This window comes from Bombus huntii, chromosome 4 (assembly GCF_024542735.1).
Source record: "Bombus huntii isolate Logan2020A chromosome 4, iyBomHunt1.1, whole genome shotgun sequence".
Taxonomy (NCBI): Eukaryota; Metazoa; Arthropoda; class Insecta; order Hymenoptera; family Apidae; genus Bombus; species Bombus huntii.
The window spans coordinates 14,537,453-14,559,713 of record NC_066241.1 but is presented as its reverse complement, the minus strand read 5'-3'; the positions used below and the strand labels follow the sequence as shown (position 1 = coordinate 14,559,713).

General features: G+C 41.9%; 1 protein-coding gene across 2 annotated transcripts in view; it reads left to right on the top strand.

The window, feature by feature from the left end:
• The window catches only part of LOC126864403 (titin), a 60,621-nt gene that overhangs the window by 20,924 nt on the left and 17,436 nt on the right, over positions 1-22,261 (top strand). For both annotated transcript variants that reach the window (XM_050615709.1, XM_050615708.1), the window contains exon 2: positions 12,593-12,696. In XM_050615709.1, coding sequence (XP_050471666.1) covers positions 12,615-12,696 — 82 coding nt within the window. In that variant the 5' untranslated portion in view covers positions 12,593-12,614. The remainder of the gene's footprint in view (positions 1-12,592; positions 12,697-22,261) is intronic.

The window sequence follows — 22,261 nt, the reverse complement described above, 5'->3', positions numbered from 1 at the left end:
TTTCCATCCAAACTGGATTCCTTAGAGATTTCGCGGCTAGCTTTTATAGAGATCGTGGAATAATCTCCCATCGCTGTAGAACAACGACGATTTCCCCTACTTCCAATATATTTCGGACTAACGCAAAAATATTCGCAGAGAGAGCAAGATGTACTTGAACGTTCACATTTAAATGCGAAATTTTAGTATCCATCGCATCACTTTAAATTCCGCTATAGACACTTCGTATTCAGCTTCGGAATATCAAGTATTCGTCTGTTATGAATTTATAGTGGCAATAAATGCTTTGAGAGGCGAAATAAATTTGCCATGAAAAGCAAACATTGCCAATTCTCAATCATAATCGAACGATATGAGATCGTTACCACTTTTCAACTTTTCGTTGACGTTGTACAGTTTAATTGCTTTCGATCTTTAGCAATTGAATTGGTCACAGTTGCAAAATTAAGATAATATCGTATCGTTTGTTTGCATCGAAACTTGAGAAAAATCACTCGCATTGACGTGAACAAACGCGTAAATCGTTACGTTCATTATAGCGCTGCGAATCTATCGCCATGAAATCGCTTCAACGTAAATATTTTACATTCGTTCAAGAGGTCCCTTAGGAATGAAAGAAACGATCGCGTGAAAAATTGCTCTCGGTGGCAGAAAAGCTGTTTGCAGATAAAAACTGGACTATCGTCTCTACCATGTTATATCACCCACGGGAATAGACCTTGCCCCTGTCAACTAATTTCCTCGAAATCCAGCTACGATCAGAATCCATTATGAGAGCGGTGCTACCGCGATTGGATCATTAGGGACAGGACACAGACCACGTAGTAACAAAAAATTTTAATCGAGGACGGGCCAGAGGAGAAGGATTCGCGAGCTGCTCCTCTAAATCACGTGCCTTTCCAGGAACCTATCGATTCATTGGCCATCCAAGGGACCATTATCGCGAAACACGTCCTGAATTATGCACTACAGATACCGGCCAGTGGATTCGCTTCAAGATGCGCCTGGTTAAGGGAGGGGAGGTTGTAATTGATGGGCTCTAATGGACTGAAGATTACAACGTGGTGTGTTTTAATTACCGCGATCACAGTGTACCTTCCTGTTATTACGCGATCTGATCGGCTGCGGCGCGTTCGAAACGCCCTGATCTTTCCGATCACAGGGTTAAAGAGGAACAGAGAAATAATGAGGAAGGGCGCGCGTCCAGCTCAAACAGAGCAAAAGAGATCATGAAAAAGGAAGGAAGAGAAAGAGAACGTAGGGAGAGACTTGGATGAGCATTCCTGTCCATAATCGCGATCGCGACACAGGGCTACACATCTGCCACCAATCATCTTCCTCGCCGATTACCTAGCCCCGATTAGCCCTCCCTCGCTCGATACCTCTTCTCTATACGTGGATCGCGGCCACTTTAATTTCGTGCAAATTGCTTCTTTGATCGGCTCTCCCGATCAGTGTTTCAATGCTATTTACTTACGTAGCTCTAATATCGCGCCTCGTATTATGCGGACCACGCGCAACTTGACAAAAAAATGTCCATAATTGGATTACTAGTCCTTTAGGAGGGAGGAGCCGGTAGAGAAATATATCGTAAAAAGTGGTAACCGAAGGAAAAGGGAAGACAGGATGGAGAGGAGACGTCAACCAGAGAGTCGCGGGAACCTGTTTTTCCACGGCTTTGCTTCACTTTGTGGTAAAATTAATTTTACAATTACCAGCGTCTCGGATCGTAGTCATCCGGGAAACGGCTCGAGGGGGAAATCTAAAATTACAGGGAGAGGCACGATCGACCGACCGGGGAAGAATCCTCTGAAATTACGACAAGACGTTGCGCGAATAAAGCGGAGCGCGTTCGCGGATGCGTGCCACGAGATCCCGGGAGAACTGCAACGCAATAGACACTGGCGTAACAGCAGCAACAACAACAACGGCACACGGACAAGGGGCCGCAGCCACTTATGGATTATCCGTGAAGAAGTCGTTGCATTCCCTAGCCGGGGCCGTATACGAACGGGCGTTGTTCGTGTTTACACGAGCTCTGGGCACTTCTCGCGCCGGAAACTCAGACAGCTCGGTGAGTTTGCCCCGTCCAGGCTGCCACCACGAAGGATGGAGAGGCATCTCGCATGGGAACGTGAAAGACGCCTGTGGAAAAAGGCTCTCGTCAAACAAAGAAGGGACCCTCGCTTTTATCGCGGCTTCTAAATTCCCTCTCTCTTCGGTGGTTTCGCCTCTCTGTGTTCTTCGTTATACTCGCTACGTAGAACGATACACAGATAGAGAAGTGGAAAGCTGACAGGGTGACTAACGACGAATGACGGGGAAGAGGAAGCTGAGTCAAAGGAACTCTGTCGATAACGAAGCTCGGGCAAAGGAAAAGGATGAAAAGTGTGTTCGTGGCAGAGACGTTAACGGATTGTACAAACGCCAGACCAAAAAGCAGGAAGTCTTCGCCGAAAGGGGAAGACAGGGACTACGAAGGAGAAATTAGATAAGGAGCGACTTCCGCTATAAAAAAAAGACGAGCTGCGAACGGAAAAAGAAAATAACACGAGTCTTGAGAGAACATCGCGATAGACGAAACGGAAATTGTTTCGTCGTTTTGCATGAATTTTACCACGATCTCTGCCGAGGGAAAACACGACTTTCAAGAAGATGGAATCGTAAACGAGGAAGAAGAATAACGTCTGGCGTTGAAGATGGGATTAGGCCTTTATTACTTTTTCCAGATATATAAGGGAGATATACGGAGGCAGGATGCGAAGAATGCGAGTAACTTACGGCCGAGTTATGTGTGCGCGGTAATAATATCAACTTAATTGTACGCTGGCGTAAAGTTGTTTCGCATAGCAACTTCGTGCTGCGTTCGTATATAACGATAAAACTTTGCGATCCTTACAGGAACGGTGACTTCCTAGATCTTTCAGGTACACCGTGTTAAATTCTTTCGGTATTTTTTTTTCTATGATATAACGTTCATATATGAATAATTAATTAAGCATACAGAACAGTGAGAATTATAGCGGTGTGATCGTTTCATCCTAATGTGTAGCCTTTAAACTGAAACATTTTCTCGCAATTAGTGAGTAATTTAGCACACATTTTAGTAACAACATACGACAGAATACTATGTTTCTTATGCAGTATTCATTGATAGCATATTGATCGTGATACTGATCAATATCTTCTTTATTATGGTATTCGCTGACCTCTATTATTGGAGTTGTTCCCTACTCAACAAAAACGTATCTGTAAAACTTCAATTTTCAAACACTCGTTGCCTCCATGATCCTTCGTTACGCTCAATCTTCTCCGACATGGAACATAAATGTCAATCGATTTGTTCGTCTCGTTACCTCGTGCGCTTCACCAGAAACATATCCGCTAGTTAAGTCGAAATTCCTCATCAATTCGGTTCAATTTTCGTAATCTTCCTCTTCGCGCAGGCAGCGTTCCGCTCGAGCAACTCCGATCTAGCGTAATACAAGAACACGTACGCCGAAATAATTTCCCTTTCGTTTAACGAAAATGAACGCGCGGTGAGCGAGCGTATCTGCGCGCGCCTCTTAACGCGTATCCATTTTACGATGCGCGGCGTGTACCACCGGCAAATTGCTCAAATTTAATAATCACAGTAATGAATGTACACCGCGGCTTAAATAATAACAGTAACATTACAGTACGAAAAGAAGTATTTCGATGCATCGCGTTAAACGTGAGCGTAGCCGCGTGTTCCGTGACGAGGCATCACAGGGGATGAATCGAGAGATGGGAGAGGAGAGAAAAAGAGAGATACCTATCGAGGTTGCAGGCATCCAGCCCCGATGCGATCTTTCGACAAGATATTATAATACCAGGGGAATCGCCGCATCTTGCGGTAATACTCGTTATTACGTGCTGCTGAGCGATCGAACGATCGATCGACACAGAGGGGACGTTTCAATCGCGACGCACAACTCCATAGGATGGGCAAGATAAATGGGGAGGGGGGACTTTGAATAGCCTGATGCGCTCCTCCAAGACTCTCTTACGACATGCTCCAATGGTTTCGCGTCGTCTTCGAAAAACGGAATGATAGTAGTTCGAGGTTATTACGTCGAAAACGATTAGACTGTCCGGCCAGTGAAGGAATCTCCCCGTGCCTCGATTCGCGTATCCTGCAACGAATCCATTCTACTCGTTTCGTGTTCGATATCGATTGGTAATTTGGTGATGAAATGTCTTTTTTCTATTTAAACGATGTTATCCGAAAGACTACTGAATTGATATTACACGGTATCCAAAATTACTTGATTCGTATGATTTGTTCAAAGTATATTTTTTGGGACTTACGTAGTTAAAGTAGAAAAATTCTTGAAATATTCCTAGAAACGAAAATACTTATCTGAAAATGTATTATTAACATCGATAAAAACAGACGATGTTATTTGCCTTAAAAATTTACATCCAAAACGTATAATTATCAAGAATCCTAAGGGTAAGGAACGCTAATGGACCAGGTAATCTTTTCTTCATCGTGGTTTATAGGGTCTCGCATTACTAGACGGTTACGTAGCCAAAATTCTGCGAAATTCGCACAACGAAGTTCCATGGAACCGATAAATTTCTGGAAGTCCATGGCGAGATAGAAGATGGGGAAAAACCCGGGAGGGTGGAATAAAAAAATGCGAAAAAGGAGTAGAACCGGTTGATCGGTCGGGGCGAATTCCTAAGAATCACCGAGTGAAACGCGATTTGCCGGTGCGAACGAACCAAATATGGCCGAAGAAGGGTAGCGACGAGAGCCTCGCAACAACCTCGTCGTGGATTCAGGTGAAGACGAGGAGTCGGCAGGCTTATCCTCGACCCCACGTAATTCTAGCTCAGGTAGATCTATAAATAGAGGCCCGTGTACATGATGCCGACCTGTTGCTCGAGCACCCTCGTGTGAACGTCGAGGCCCTGAGTAATCGAACCCCGTTGTTCCGAGAGTGCCTTCTCCGACCGTGCCGCTGCCGCCTCACGTTCCATCGTTTCATCGTGCCCAAAAGCACTCGCCGCTTCGAGAGGTCATTAGGCGTAATGAATACCCGATAGCCCCTTAACCCGCAATATAATCGCCTCGCGGAGCTCTAAACACGGCCAAGCCGAAGCTTGCCTCCGCTCTTAGCCACAGCTTAGCCCCGTGCTAATGATTTCTCCGGCGTAATATCCGCCGTACGGATATCGTGCTTTGCTGAACCTTTCTGCGAGGAACCCGCGTTCTCAGACTGACTTTTCTTCGTTGCGTGCAATTTGTGCCGTTTCATGCCAGCAGTCGGATGATTCTACGTTTTACAATAACGTTGATGAATCGGACGGACGGTCTCGTCGCTTGATGCTTCTTTGTGTCGGAGAGACCAGTCGTATATTCATCGATGATGGAAAATTGAATGTTACGCGAACTTTGAGAGGCACATAGCCAATGTAATATCCTTTACGTGAGGATCGGACGATCAGTGGTGCGCAGAAGCCACTGCTAGCTACGAATCCTCGTTTGTATCGAACAGCAAGGGCCGTATGCAGCTCCCCGTAGTGTACGGCTCCTTTCGAGTTCAGATTGCCCGCCGATGATCGCGTAACGAGCCGCTCGCCGTCAACCTGTCGAGAAGCCTCCGGGACCAGTCTGCAACTGTTCAGTACTCGCGGCATGCGGAAACGAGATGGCTTGCAGGGGTGAGACGAGACAGGGAATTTTCTCCAGACCAAACCTTCCTCCTAAACACGCGACAAGTAACAGGAACGAAATGAACGGAGATCGCTGCAAAAAGGGAATTTTCATAATTAATAGCGCAAATAACACCCACGAATAGGGAAGATTAGAGGCGTCTATTGGAAGAGTCCAGTGCTAATGCCTGGTGCAGAGTCCCTGCTAATGGTAGCAGAGTCACGGAAGTTTACAGTATACCTGACAATTTACATAACGTCATTTACTAGCTTCGACTTGACCGAGTGTTCACCTTCACGCCCTCAAAGAGAAATAGAGAAAGACAGATCCCTGATCTTTGAACCCGTTTGCGCCCATAAACTGAAACGTGCAGATCACGACGCAGCCGCTTTTGCATTCGGTCCACTCCCGGTTACCGGCTCGACCAGGATTCTTGTATCAGATACAGCGGCACGGAGCTTGTTGCCTGCTTCTTTGAAACTTCCTCCGGTATTAGCCATAAAATTACTTTTTCCTAGCGACCACGTTAAACCTCGTGTCTCTTTAACCTTTGGCCGCGATGTGCAGTGAACCTTGAAAAATTAATTTGTAATGTTAGCTTTGTCTTGTACGGTACTCTTGTATGGTTTAGAATTATAATATTTTCGAGCTGTGTATGTCCACAGATTATTTTGTCTATATATACACTACCGTTATTCTAAGATCTTTTAATGGATGTTTGAGCTTTTACGCATTTTAAATTAACACGCATGACAGCGAATGGATAGATTATTAACCTGTATTTGACGCTGTCGTTTAGACGATTCGATTCAGAATTCGCATTTAATCCTCAACAGCTAAAAAATTGCGAGAATTTCAAATTAGACAATTCTGTAACGTGTAGAACTTGTTGCTTACCATTTTTATCAAATATTGCTGCATTGAAAAATGAAAAAACGATAGAGGCGAAATCTAAGAAACCTATTGAAAGCCAGAAATAGCATACTACGTAATTTCCTATTTTATTTTCGTTCATAAACCGAGAATACCAGAACTGGCTCCAAACTCTTGTACCTTGCAAATAACCATTTGTCAAGAGACATAATAATCTCGACTGTGGTTTGATTAATGTGGGAAGCACACATGATTCGAACAGGTTCCCAAGGACACTTTATAGCCAAAGCAGGACAACCAGTTACCGCGTAGGATTCGAGATAACCGACGAGCCTGGCCTGTCAATTATCGAGCTTTTGGACGTCGAATCATCATGTTGTCCCTCTAAGAAGATGAAGCATCGTTTCAACGGGCCAATCTGCCTTTTAGGAGAGGCGGACAGGTCCGTTAGTCATTGCTCGATCGGCCCGATACTCATTCAGGGTATTACCATGTCGGAAGTAAGAACCTCGCATCGTGTCACCGTGCCACGTCCACTTCGTCCAGCACTTTATACGAAATATCACCGTTATGCGCACACTACCGATAACAAGTTAACAAAAATAACCCATCCCAACCAAGTCATCACGATTAAAAAAAACTTCGGTAGCCATAAAACAGGAATGGACAAAAGTAAAGAGAAGCTCTTCTGGTTCTCGAAAAATTATCGAACGTAAATTATTGAAAACGTTTCAATTAATAGATAAGAACGGTAAGGAACGTTTTATCGCGCGCTTCTCGAACTGGGACCAGTTCCAATGTCGCGATCTCGCTCGTTGCACGCATGCGAGTCCATTTGCATAACATACAACGCATATAACATAACGAAATCGAATTAACTGTACGTGTAAACGATGCCGTATTTGATCTGATTTGTCGTCATATTCCGAAATCTACGATCTCTGAATTTCAGGAGGTATTAAGGTTATGCTCGTTGCCGATTGTAATCGAGGAAATTGACTTAGGTCAAATTAATTGTGAGTTATAAGTTCAAGCGTGAACCAATGTGATCTTGAACAATTCACTCAATTAAATTACTGATTGAAGAATCTTGCTGTGTTCGTACAAGAAAACATTTCTATATTCGCATTTGTTTGCTATTGCTGGTGTACAGAATGGTGAATATTTAATGTCTTTTATTAGATTCTGCGCAAAGTTACAATATCCGCGTGTTAAGACTGTGACGATCTTCGAGTTACAAAAAGACAACTTTTGGCAACATATTCCGCTCTATTGTTCACGATTTCGGAACTTCTGTCGGAGAACGATACCTTTCCAGAACAAAAAAGATCACTTTTGCTTCCAAAATTAAAACTATCCAAAAATAATTGACGAAATTTTACGCAACGTATGGATCAATGTGCAATACCTTAATTAACACTCGACTAAATTTAATAAATGATACGCGTGCTATAAAATCAAACTTCAGAGATGATATTTCCTATGCACGAACCTAATATAACGCAGACTTAGAGTCAGACCGCATGATCTCAATCTCACGGCCTGGAACGTCGGAAATCGTGCGGAGGTCCAGTCTTTACCTAATCACGATACATCGTCGAGTATCAACGGCTAACCGGGACACGGGTTCCGTGGTGGAAACTTCGCCCACGGTCTCCGCACCGGAGGGGATACGAACAGTTTGTTCCCAGGTGAAGGTAATCATATTCCGCGTTCCACGGTAATGGTGAACGAACGCAGCCTCCGGGCTCTAACGGAACCTCTGGCACCAGGCACCCCATTTCACCGGACCTGTGGGTGCATCTACCTGCACCTTATACTCAAACCAAACTCCTATGTTGTTGCAATTATCGCGCGAACAGCTGTTATCCGGGATAGAGGAGATCATTCCTTGATCGTTATCAGCCTGTTGTTTCTAACTGCGGTTTCTAACTGTCCTCTCCGTGCCCTCTCGATCTACTTCTAAATTTCCTGGTTAGCCTCAAATTTATCTGTACTTGGGCGCCTTATCGAACCACAGTTTCTATCAGCTCGATAAGAGAATTCTTCTACTTTAAAAGAGCATTTATTGCTCTTACTATCGACTACTACTTATTATCGAATTTGAATTAGCGTAATGAATACGCTTTTTATACGGAAGTGATATAATCTTATTGTTTGCCGTGTCAGTAAATGCTGTATGTGTCAGTAAATTACAGCGAACAATATGTTACTTACGAGGAGCACGAACTTCAAAATTCCATTTTTGAATCTTAAGAAATTATTGTAACATTAAAATCTGGCACATTCACAAGAGACTAATTATACAGCTAACGATGCGTTATTTAGAAACAACAAAAAATGTAATGAAAGAAAATTTCAAACTCCTAATGAGGAGCTCCCGTATGGAGCTCCATTCAATAATGTTCCACATATAGTGAATGACTTCTTAAAGAACCTGATCTAGTGATCCTAATTCGAATAATTGCCCATGACTCGCTAATTCCATCAGCGTTCCTATTTAAAAAATCACTTGCTTCTCACTATTGGAACGTGATTACGCTTATTTAGTTGTCAGGTACTCATCTGTATCCGTATCGCTTCGTGAAATCGGGTTTTCGGTTGCAGCACGACCGTATCGAAAGCGTAAGTGAAATTAGTCGCGGTTCGGCGAGTGTGGCTGCAACCGGGTCCTGCAAGAAGGAAAGTAACGCGACTCGCGACGAATGAGGGTGAATCGACGCGAATGTCGATCTTACGACGAAAGGGAAGTAGACAAGACAGTGGGGAAAAAGGGGAACGATGCTATGAAAGAGAAAGAACGATCGGCCGGTGAAACGAGGTGTGCGCTCGCATTTTCATTCACGACGTGTCATCGTGTGGGCGTGCCGTTTCTAGCCTGTTAGAGCGTAACGGCGTCTACCTTGTCGTCTATGTTAACAAACATACGAGCACGTTTAGCTAAGAATGCGATAATAGGACAATGGGACGTGAATTCATTGAATTTCGAAGAAAATAGACGCGAGTAGAAAGTGGCGGCCCTTTTAATTTTACGGAATTTCGGTGGCTAGCATACATATCGTTGCGACGTGTCAAACAATTCCTCCTTTTCTTTGTGTACGCGTACGCCGAAGGGTTGTAAGCATTACTGAAATAATTTGTATGATCCCTGCTTTCACGCTTCTGTCAATCGATTATTCATTGAAAATCCGATAGCCAAATTTCTGCGTCAACTACAAAACTGTATAATATTAACATATTCACGATTCAACAAAATCTATAAATATTTACATAGAACATTCATAAGAATCAATTATTGAGTTTCTCATAACGTTATTAAAATGTTGATGCTCATTTAGAGAAAGGTAGAGTAAAGAGTACACTGAACCACATATGGGTCAACGGACTATGCACTTGTTAAAGAAGTTCTGTCACAATACATTTGTCCAACTGTTGAATTTTCATCGACAACCACTCAATACAAACCGCAAAAGCCTAACCCCCTTCCACTTCAACACTCGACAGTGCGTTTGCATTTATTCACCGATGAATACTTCGGCAAGGGATCGAGACGCTCGTCAATGCATGTTCATACCCATTCACCGAATTCCTTGGTTCAATGGGCCGTATCCTGAATACGCAATGACACGCAGCTTTTGCCGGCTCGTGAGGAACCAGGATTTTCGCATCTAGCCTCTGACGGTTGACTCCCTCGGTCGTTCGTTGCATATGCAAGGGAAAAAAAAGATTAGAGGAAATCCATCCAGCAACGACGAGGATTCATTACGATACTTGCAAGATGTAATTTACAGCGTCGTTAACGAGCAGGCACGAGCTTAGGTGTCACGAGTCGCGTTCCTTCCTCGCTTCCATCCTTTATTTTTCTCTGTCTCGCTCGTTCGATCAACAATGAAATTCCAGCGGAGGGAGTACGTAGACGACGAGAAAAGATGAAGTCGAAGACTTAAAAAGAGAAACTACCCACGCTCTTTTATCTCGGTGGCCCTTTGTATTAAGCCGCTGTCGCAACTGGTATGCGCCGGCTTCACCAAAGTCCACCTTCTCTTCCTGTCAATTCTTCCTTTTGTTCCTTCTCTCTTGCTTCGTTCTCCCTTCGATCCCTCTCTCTTTTCCTCTTTTTTCTCTCTTTAAATGGTTAGTCCTGTGAAACGCGTTCCTAACATACGTAATTCGTTCTTCATGCCGGCTCTTATCACATTCGTCGTTCGTTGACTCCGGATGATGAAATACTGAATCTTCTCTGACCTCTTGCTAAATCTTCGCAATTAATTCGCAATGTAAATTTTTATAGATTATTCAGCTACGATATTATCGATTTCGTATCTTTATTTTTGTATCTTTCGCAGCGCAAAGATCTGCAAAACACATCAAACGAGTTCCGATATTTCGTTAACATATTCTTCGATTCCAGTATATCGTTAAATTCTCATCTTTATCCTTGAATTTGTTAAACTTTAACCAGTTAACAGTATGTAAATTGTTCAAAACTTATGTTTTACCCAAACGCATAAATTTGGTCAGACTTTTGCTGAATATTATGCGAATCTCAACAGCTCCACGACAAATTCTTCGACTTTAGTACATCACCGGATCTTCATCTTTAATTTCAAATTTGATATTTTCCTCGTAAAATTTTTCCATTATCTACGTCATCTCTAACGAAATTCAAGCAATTAAAATTCATACGAAACACTGTACTACGTCATTCGGACACCCAAGTACTATATCTTCTACAATTTCTTATTTTTTTATTGAATCGATTTTGATTCCAATGCACTTCCGATTTTTCATGGTTATCCTTGAACTTGCCCTTGAATTTCACAAGAAATTCCTGCACACATCACCGTGAAAAGACAGCCGGAAATCACGCGAATCCAAACACGCATTCCCACGCACCCACATCTCGTAAATTCACGCCCCACGTACACACGTGAAAGGGACTTGGTATTTAGTAATGTGAATCGGTTTCACTGGCAACATACAAGTCGTTCCTCGTGTTCGTGAATTTTCACGTCTCGGCTGACACCGAAATACGCGTGCTTATTCATCCGTCAGCCTGATCTGCATACCACGCCGATGTATCGCGAGAACTAGCCGGTCGAAGTGCGAAGGTATGCGATTGGCTTGCTTCCAAGCACGTCCAGCTGTCACTGGACGACAGTTACACTAGAATGCCACGTGACAGGATAAATATGACCTTAACATTCAGCGGAGAAAAACGAACAATGGCTTATTACATTTTGCTGTTGGTACACGGTCGAGTTCATAAGAACGAAGAAACGCGATCGACCAATGTGCCAAGGTATAATACTTCTAACCGACGTCTGTTTACGGAAATCGCTCTTCACTGAATGCTTGAAAGAAATTGGAAGAATGACAGCATCTTCTTTATAGACATGCCGTGAAAAGAAATGTTTAAGGATGTTGAGTAATCCATTGGTTCGAACAGTAGTACACGTACACTTTTGGATTGTGTAATGCGAGAAAATAATGGTCTTTAAATATCATAAATTTGAGAAATTCATGAATGTACTAATTCTTTACTTTCTAATATTCATAGTTTTCCCTGTTTTTTTAATTCTATATTATTTACGTGTGCTTTGTGATAACTCTCTATAATTTTGAATGTAAGTCATACAATTTATGAAATAATTATTTTATGCTTATATATAGAATAAAGATTGTGGCATTTTTAGCTGTATATTTTATCAGATATATAGTAAACTTTCAAACGTAATAAATTTATATTCTAAAGAATAAAAAAAATTCAATGAAATAAAAATAATAAAAATAATATATACAATAATAGCAATAAAAAAGAAATGAAAGAAAAATTTCTACGTTCGAATTAAAACAATCAAACTTTATAGAAAAATATATTCAACTTTCGTTATATATTTTCGAATTAAACTTAAGTTTCAAACTTATGCTTCGTAATATAAAGAATATCAAAAAGAATAAGAAACGTTATTCAAGAAGTTAAACACCCGAATAGAACAGATGTAGCTAACAATACTTCTTTCGTGGTTTCAGGAAACGGAAAAAGACTGCCGACATGTCGGCCTTGAACGCCGGGCCTTGTCGACCCGGGATTATACTCTGTTTGGCTGTTCTACTGGCATCGCAATCCAATTCTGGTAAGTTTTTGAGCGAATCCACTAGGAAAATTTTTTCACAAAAGAACCCGCTCGCTCCACAAGACTTTTATCTTCCCTTTCGTCTTGCTTCAACCAACTGCATGTACACGCTCAACGCGTCGGAACGTAACTCATTTGGCGGGGAACAAGTGTACGTGAGATGACACGAAAAGGAAGTCCTCACGAGGAAGAACGCTGACTTTCTTCGATCAGACTTTCCATTCTTCACGCGTTCATTTAAAAAGATAGAATAATATCGGTAATACGCGATTATACGATTACGGTGATTTTTTGATTAAAAATTGTATTAACGTCACTATAAAAATTTTTAGATTTTATAATTAATTTAAATAATAATTTAAATTTTATCGTACGAAAAGCGTACAAATAGCAGTTCAGAGAATAGCTGCTTCTAAAGAAAAACATTACAGTTGCACTATATTTGGATCATAATGAGTTAAAACAATTCAATAAATAATTGTTACTTATTATTTACGTTACAATTATTTATATAAAAAATAGTAATAAAGGTAGTATTAACATAAAATTAAAAAAATACTATCCGACAAAGCGATCTATCCAGATAACTAAACTAAACACCTTCTGATAAATTTTCAAGGCACATCGGATAAATAACATTGTCGAAAAACAACAAGACACAAAAGAAAAGTTTCTCACGGTTGAATTTTGCCCGACATTCAACTTACACAAACACGCAAGGATAGAATTAATTCTTCGTCGACCATCAGCCCGATCGAATCTCTCCTTAATCTTCTTTTTCCAAACCACCGCTATGACTAACCCAACCAGGCAATCTCTGAATGAACAAGCCAGGCTCCGCCAGGACATCGAACCTATCTTTGTCCTCCCTTTCCCTTCGAGGAGAGAATAGTCTTACCTCATAATGCTCACCTCTGGCATCAGGCAAGTCGAGGGCCCCAGGGTGCTTTCCCATGGACCTGGCACACCATATTCGTTCTTCGACGGCACTCGGGTCGTCCCAGTGCGGCCACTCTTCTCCATCACAAGAGCCATGCTTTCTTCGGGGATATCGTATACGTTCTCTTCCGTTTACGTCGAGCCGGTTTCGAATTACGTATATACGCAGACTATCCCTGACCGCGCCTGCTATTCACGGTCAACGATAGATCGAACGTGGTCGACTGACAGATTCGATCGGGGACCGATTAGTCATCTCTGCCCTGTGGCCATGATGCCGTTGCTGCATCAGAAATCGTTCCAAAAGGCAAGCAGGCAGAGACCACTTTCACCTGCATCAGGGTTACGTCACGTGAAACTCAAGGTCAAGTTCGTGGGAAAATACACAGTGTTACGTCGGTAAATTTATCTACTTCATTTGGCCCTGTACCAATGTGGAATTAAAATTGGTTCAGATTAATGGTTGGAGAAATAAATTGATTTTATTTGCTATCTTTTTTCGTTATTCGCGTACTCAATGCTAAATCTATAGAGGCCTGTTTCAATGAACGATCAAATGCTGACAATCTGATTTTGACAATCTTTGTATTTCTTAGTTTGCTAGATTACTCGTTTCGCTGATACTCCAGATCAATCACTACATTTTTTTAGAGGTCATTGTTGGGTGATTACCTAGTCATCAATAAGATAGGCAATATACTCAAGATTCTTACGAAAGACAAGTTAATAAACGCATGTGCGTGTACTAACTTTCTAAAAATTAGTCTAAGATCATACAACCGAGTTAATTACACTGTGTTCAAGAGCTAGACAGCTAAGATCACAATCTCGTCGACTAAAACACAAAATCCGTGGTAAGAAAGTCAGTAGAGAGAGTACTCTAAGAGCTGTTAATCCTCGAAATTATACCCGGACAAAATTATTACATAATTGAATTATGTATGTTCTGTACTATTATATCCAACACTATTACAAAGAGAGATATAAACTCGAATCTGTAATATCTGTGTGCGTCAGAATCTTCTATTTCTTCCGTGTTTGATCAATTTTAATTTCACTGACAAACAACTATCGGAATACAGAATTAACATTCGTCACTTCCTGAATTGGATCTCTGTTACGTCGATTTTCATTCTGTGTATTCAACTACCTTAATAGACACCTGTATCGAATTCTAATCAAGCGCATCGTACTTGATTCAGAATTTCTATTAATCTTCTCACAAGGGTTGTTGCAACATCTGATCAATCGATACATCTTCCGGTTTCACTCAAACGGTAAAAACGGACGGTAAAAAAATACGAACAACCACGATCACTTGCTGGATCTTAGTCATCCTTCCCGCGATCCATCAACGCCACGATTCAGCATCGATCCTGTTTCCCGTCGCAACGCGTAGCCATCGGGAATCATTCTCGGAACAGCGTGTTACCTCGAACGCAGCGACGTGCAAAAACGTTGCATCGTCAATGAGAACTCATTAGAGATGCAACGTTTTTGCCTCGAACCTGCCACTCCTCCACCCCGCCGACAATTGGCTGGTTCGACGAACAGCAGGTGTGGACAAATGGTCGTGGGGAGCGATTGAATTCCCCACGACTCCGTACATTTCTCTCTCTCTCTCTCTCTCTCTTTCTCTCCCTCTGTTTCTCTTTCCTCTCGCGATTCTTCCTTTTTTCAACTAGATCACTGGGTGATCCTGTCCCTCGTGCGCACCTATCGTCGCCGTTTTTGCCACAGCTTCCCTTTCGAGCGAGCGAGCATCCATCGAGATCGACGCGTTCTTCGATCCAATTCGATCCAACCAGCCGACGTGGTTTTCTTCCATCAAATCGGCGCGTTTGAGGGGCGTTTGCGGGGCGTTTGCATTCGAGAAAAAGGTCGATATTCTCGACGTATCGCCATCACCATGAAACGTTCCTTTGACAAAAAGCCACGAGTTTCGTTAACTCCTGGTTGGCCTCGGATATTCAAAGAAATCTTTTTGTCTTTCCATTCCGAACGACAATTTCGTTGAAATTATCCCCATCCTCGAGGGATTCGCCTCGATCGTTTCAAAACGAGACCGCGTGGAAAGACATTTTGTACGTATCTCGAGTAGCAAATAAGAAAAAGTTTGAATTCAATGAACCGAATCCAGTTCCCAGTGTAATTCATCGACCGCACGAGTAAGCCGTGATCATCGATCCTCGATCGATTCGACGTCTCTGATTGACGACGCGTTGGACGAGCGAGCTCGAAAAAAAGTTGACAGGAAAGTGATATCCGTGTCGTAACCGGGAACGAGATTTCGAAATCCTCGCGGAAACGATCTGTGGAACGTGGAGGAGGGAAGAAGAGAAAAATGCGTGTCGTTGCTACACAGCTGCACGAATAGCGGTTCCTGTATTTGCCTGCATTCACGTGATGCTGTGAATTCTGGTCAAACCTGTAGGTCCCGAAGAGATGGCTTCACGGATGTCACTGACCGCGTACCTCACCACGTTGCCCACTTACGGTCCATGTCGCCGCACCTGACCCTCGTTCCATATTTATGCCTTAATGCCGGCCAAAGTGTCGTTATCTTCGAGTATCACTCAACCGTCGGACCATGCACGACTTCTCTTCGACAGCTCTCGAACCATTCGTCCGACGTTTCCTGAAAATATTATCGAATAATTTAGTTGCTTCAGCGAATGCGACGTCATTCTTGGAATGTCTGTTACGTGAAAGAGTTATCTCATCGTAATGTTAGCGTAATTGCTCGATTTTTTGTTTGCTAGATTTTTTAGATTTATTCAGTTCTATCGATAAATAGAAAATTCCTTGATTATGGTTTTGTTAAGTTTGGTAGTTAACTTGTAATAGGAATGAGATAAGTTAGAAGGATAGAAGAAATTGAACCACAATTTGGTATTAAAAGAAATCTCAAGGTTTCTTTCGTTTAACTCTCACGGTAACAAAGAGATAACTGTGAACGACTACGGAATTAACAAGGGGAATGCAAAATCTTCAAACTTTACACATTACTAGATTTCCATTCTATTTATAAAAATACTGCATTGTAAGGATAGATAATTAATATACTTCATGTTTGTATTATTTTTAATTTTATTATTCACTCCTGTAATAAATAATCGAAGTTATTATTTTCGTTCCGTTGAGTTACTTAAACTCATAATTCAGTCTCAGAGTGCGACAGATAAAAATGAAATTTACTTAACATCGATTCATCTGTACAAACGTCTAACAGTAATAACTTTCCGGCTAATAATAACAAAATCGATTTTACATCCTTGCCGTTGGACACGGATATCTTTAATTAAAATCAGAGTAATTTCAAGACTCTTGGTCTTGGTCGTGTACATTTGCCAGATAAATAACACGCCGGTATCAAACATGCTCGGGCAAACACATTCGGTTTATTTGCCTCCTGAGGAGGGTCTCGGCGCCTGTTTGAGGATACATCTATCTTTCCTCGTTATCGCGGTAATTAATTGCTACCCTACTGTCTAGCAGCAAGTATTCGAATCTTAAACGCGATTCAAAATACCGAGAGAAAAGGAAAAGGTTTTGAGGTTGTTCGCGCGTTTCGAACGGCGAATTCGAACGTCACTTAAAATTCGGGACGTGTAAAAGAGCGGTAAAGTAAACGTAGCGGTCAACCGTCATTAACAAGAGTACACGCACGCTGCGCTTGTACAAACACTCCTGCATAATTAGCTGGTTTTCCAAACGCCTTATTTTTCTTCTGGTACACGAGGGTTACATAATCCTTGTCGAGAATTCGTTGCCCCGGCAAAGAAAAGGGCATCGATCTGAATTAACCGTAGAAAGACCAGTTAAGGTATGTTGACCTATTAACGTTGGGATTTCTTCGGAATAACCACAACAATTAATCATTTTATTATAGAAATTTCAGTCGATTCACAACGGTGCATGTTTTAGGATTCCAATTCCCATAAAATAAAAAGTTAAAAGCATTTATATGTTGTATCTGGTAGCAGAGGTGCGAGGAATCTTGACGATAAAGTACCGCTCATAGTAAATTCTTCATTTTATTACACTGTTAAAAAGCCAACAACTGAGTGATTCTCACGAAGCTGAGTGATGTTTTATTTAAAATAATTGCATGTGATTCTTTGACGATTATTCCAACGGTATAAAAAGCAAACTTTAGTATTTCTGGTGTTAAAAACATCCGCCTACCGCGATAATTTCATTCCAATTACTATTTTCATTACCGCCATGAAAACTCTGTAACAACATAGCTCCAAGGTTTCTATATACCGTTCCCTATACACCCTCTCTATCGCGCCAGAGCATCGTCCCAACAAACGTTTACTTTCCTCTACTCTATTTGCGAACCACGGCTCCTTATCGTTGTCGTTTACGATCATCGTCACGGGCGTGAAAACACATTTCAAGACGGAAGTAACTCCTAAACGGGGAACAAGAACAAATGATGGAACAGCCCGGTTTTACTATACCGGTCCGAAGGATCCTCTTGGAAACTGGCAGGACTGAGAAAAGGGTTCCTTGTGACTGGTACGTCCTAACAGGTTCCCATATTTTCCGTCTTCGTTCATTCCTTCGCTTGATTCTCCTTTTATCCTTCTCAGCTCCTTTCTTCGCTACCTTACCGGAGGTGATGAGGTCAGCGGCGGTCATTCGACAAAAGGTATGGTATAACGGAACGCGTGGGTGCAACTTCGTCGTGACACGGATTAAATGATCGTATTAATTTCTCTCTGCCTCTGGCACGGGTCCTGGAATTCGAGGCTACTCTCCTGGGAAACGGTCTTCGTGTTTTAAACGCGTGACACCGGACCTTTCTGCGAATTTGCCTAGTTGAACGTGACGCGCACAGGCTCACTAAAGTATTCGAACAGTTACGAATACATTTTATGAATATATTATGCGCGCTGTAGGTAACATTTGAAATTTCATCAACGTCGTTACGGGACTCGATTATGATGATTATATTGGTAAAGTTTGGAACATATTATCGGAAAATGTACTTTGCAGTCGATCATATCGAATCTTCCGAGATTTTTCAATTTTGTTGAAATGCTTTCTTGAAATACCGTCCTTTACAGATCACAAATGATAGCTTGCACTTCGTTTCAGCTCAATCAAACAATCACATATTATTTACGATGAAGCGAAACCAATATTTCGTTCTGAATGGATTGAAACCATCGCTATAGCAAATCCTATGCCTCCATTAATAAAACATTATAAACCATTTCCTTTGAAGTTATTATCTCTAAGAAAACTTGTTTGCTAATAACTAAACGATGTTTCGAAGATAAAGAATAATACGTAAAACAGGAACCGATGAATCGATAGATTTACAAGCAGAAGAGCTTCCGAATCTTACGAAAATACGTTTTCATCTTTGTTTTCTGAAGTAACCAACGACGATGAACATCTGCATTCAGTAACCACAGCTGTGCCATCGTTCATAACAGAACCGCAAGAAGAAGTTGCACTTGCTACCAGTTATTCCTCTAGCCACCTGTCTTCGAATCTCATTCTCGTTTTACCGTAGCTTGGCGATATTGTAAGCGGCAATAAACTCGATTGAAAATAGGAGATAATTTATAATTGTCCTCGAAACAGCCCCGTTGCTGCGAGCGAACGTTCGCGATATTACGCCAGAACCGGTTAGTCAACTTCTCTTAATGCAACACGCTCGATACCAATGACATTGACATTGAATGTCGGAAGAGCACAAGTAGTGATACTTTCCGACCCATTAGGGAAGCTTTAATTTCTCACGTAAACGCTAACGACGATAGTCATTCGTCATCATTTGCCATTCGTACAATTTATCGTCGCGTGCGAAGAGCTTGTGTATGTTAATGTTAGAAAGTATCGTTCTAAACATGGGATAATGAACAAGTTAATCGAGCCTCTTTGCGAAAAATGGTAAACATAAATGCTAGAAATTGAAAATTATTAATCATGTTGATTTACGCGAGATTGCTAGATGATTTTTCACTGTTTTTGTAGCTTCTGTTGAGAGAAGAGCTTCCTTCTATGGACGACCTAATTATTCAGGCATTAGTGGGTATTTGATAAACGAGTAGCACACTGATGATTAATGAAACTCGCTAGTTAACCTAATCGTAGAACTTATCCTAACCTAACTATAAATATCAACTCTTCCATAATAAAGTGATTACCTACTTAAGGAAAATATTAAATCTCATCAGAAGGATGCAATAATTATGTATAAAATGCACATCAATGTACCGCCAAAAAGTTTGGCTTCACTTTTATCATCTCCGATTTATGGGAAGAATATGAAGCACAAAATATATTGTAGAATATAGTTCGCTATTTCATGTTTCTTTTCTACTACGTTATCATGTCCATCTTTTATTTTAGTACAAATAGTAACATTTCATTACTCTTTCTTTCCCCATTTGAAATTTTCTTAATTCAATAAATCTTCCAAATCGCAATGAACCATAATGAACTTTCCAGAATCTTAACTTTATACATCATCCAAATGTCAACCAACAAACCAAATACTACCGACAAAATACTAATGACAGAAAGTTACGAAGTTCTCGGTCTTCCAGTCAAAGAGTCTGTTCGTAATAGAGCTTTTCATCTGACGCAACAAGGGTTGCAATTACTTCATTGTGTTTTTCATCTTCCATCGCCATGAAGAGAAATCCTCATGGCGGTTGCGGTGCAGGGTAACCGCGACCTTGGGAGACACGTAGTGCAGAATTTCGTGCACGCGATACGCGCCGGGAAGCAGAAAGCCAGGTGCTCATCAGAGCGTGTGCGGTTGATGGTAATGAACTTTCGCGAGGCAAGGCCGCCGGGATGATTTCATAACGCGCGCGCAATGCCTTTGCTCTCGCTCGCCTGACCAACCTCCACAAACTCTCTCTCTGTCTGTCTGTCTGTCTCTCTCTCTCTCTCTCTCTCTGGCTCTCTCCTCTTTTCCTCTTCCGAGACCGCAACAGCTCGTTGTACGAGCCGTTGAACACACGCTCGACCGAGAGGGAAAGAGAATCATAAGACTCGGCAATAAAAAGCTCGATCGAAGGAGCGAGTAAGAGCTAAATAACCGGAGAACATTGACTTATATAATGAATCGTGCGTCTCTGAGGATGAATAAGAGCTCGGCCTCGATTACCGTTCCTACGAGAACGTATGAATTTTTTCCTCGCCGCACGAGGCGAGATCGCCATTATTGTTCAGAGATAATTCAAAGGCCGTCTGTTTGTCCTTGGTTAATTACATGCAATGCAATTCCCTGGTCGAAGAACCTGTACGTGGAACGAAACGACCGGAACTTTCCTTCTTCGATAAGCATATGTACTTTGCAAGTATCTCAATTAATTTATATTAGTTTCTTGATCGAACTGTTACATATTAATGATAAATTAATAAATAGAGGCAACAACGACTTTTTTTTATAGATTACAGATTGAAATGAAATATTATTGTTGTTAGAGTTCATCTTTCCGGGAACAGAAATATCTCTGACAGTCAATAATGCCGTTACTCCGTCAATTTATTCCACTTAATTCGATCGACTCTTTAAATCGATCAGGATCGAACCACTGGACAAACGGGTTACTTTTTTCGATCTTCTGCATGAAAATTGAATACAGAAGAAATTCACAACAAAAAGAACCGGTTCTCCGATATCTTTCGCCCTGCTGAGTGAACAAATTGTTTATCCCAACAATACAAAAACTTTCTTTGTGGCACCTGTCGTCCCTTCGTCCATTTACATGGCCGGATAATGTCAGTAAGCAGAGACAATGTAACGGGTCCTCGACAGACGTTCATCTAGGTTCTTGCAAATGCGGAGAAAAAAACCGGGCACAGTTGCCGTAAATTTGCTCGTTCATCGGTTGTCCGTTCCTGTTGAATGAATACAGAGTGATCCAAGATTGTAATCTCGTGCGACACGCCGACACCTCGATGAAGCCTTACTTACTGGCAAGGGCCGAACGAGCCGTAATAATTTAGCACGACCATCGTGCAAGACAAGAATCGTCTCGATGGAGCAACTTATATATAGTATGTATATGTAGATATATATGTATACGCGTAGTACGTGCTGGGTCCGTGTAACGTGGAGGCACGCGGCTGGGATCCGTTCGTGGGACTCGCGACAGAGACACGGATGGCCCTTCCATTCACAGACCACGGTGTGCTTCCCAGTACAATTCAATTCGCTGGAAACCGACGCCTGCTGCACGCTCCGCACAGCGCTGGAATGCTGATTCTCGAATATGCCTTGGCTTGCCGAGCAAAGCACGTAGGATGGAAACGCGAATCTTCTACCGTGGCTGGCCGGGAACACCGTGCGGAAACGCACACGCCGCGCATTTCAACCTCGCGCCTTCGAGTCGCGGATCGACTTCCGATCGAGCGGTCTCCACGTCGTAGTGCTCGTCAGCTGGGATATAGGTTTTTTGGTCGAATCTGGAACGAAATGTGATCTGATTCATTGTGAAATAGAAAGGAAAATTTTTGTATAAAGAAAATCATCTGCATTCGTTACGTTCTTTCGGAGTGAGTGCATCTTAACGATGAATGAAATAATGTAATAATAGAGTTTATGGAACATGGAAATTTAAATAAAAATGGATTGAACGAGCATACA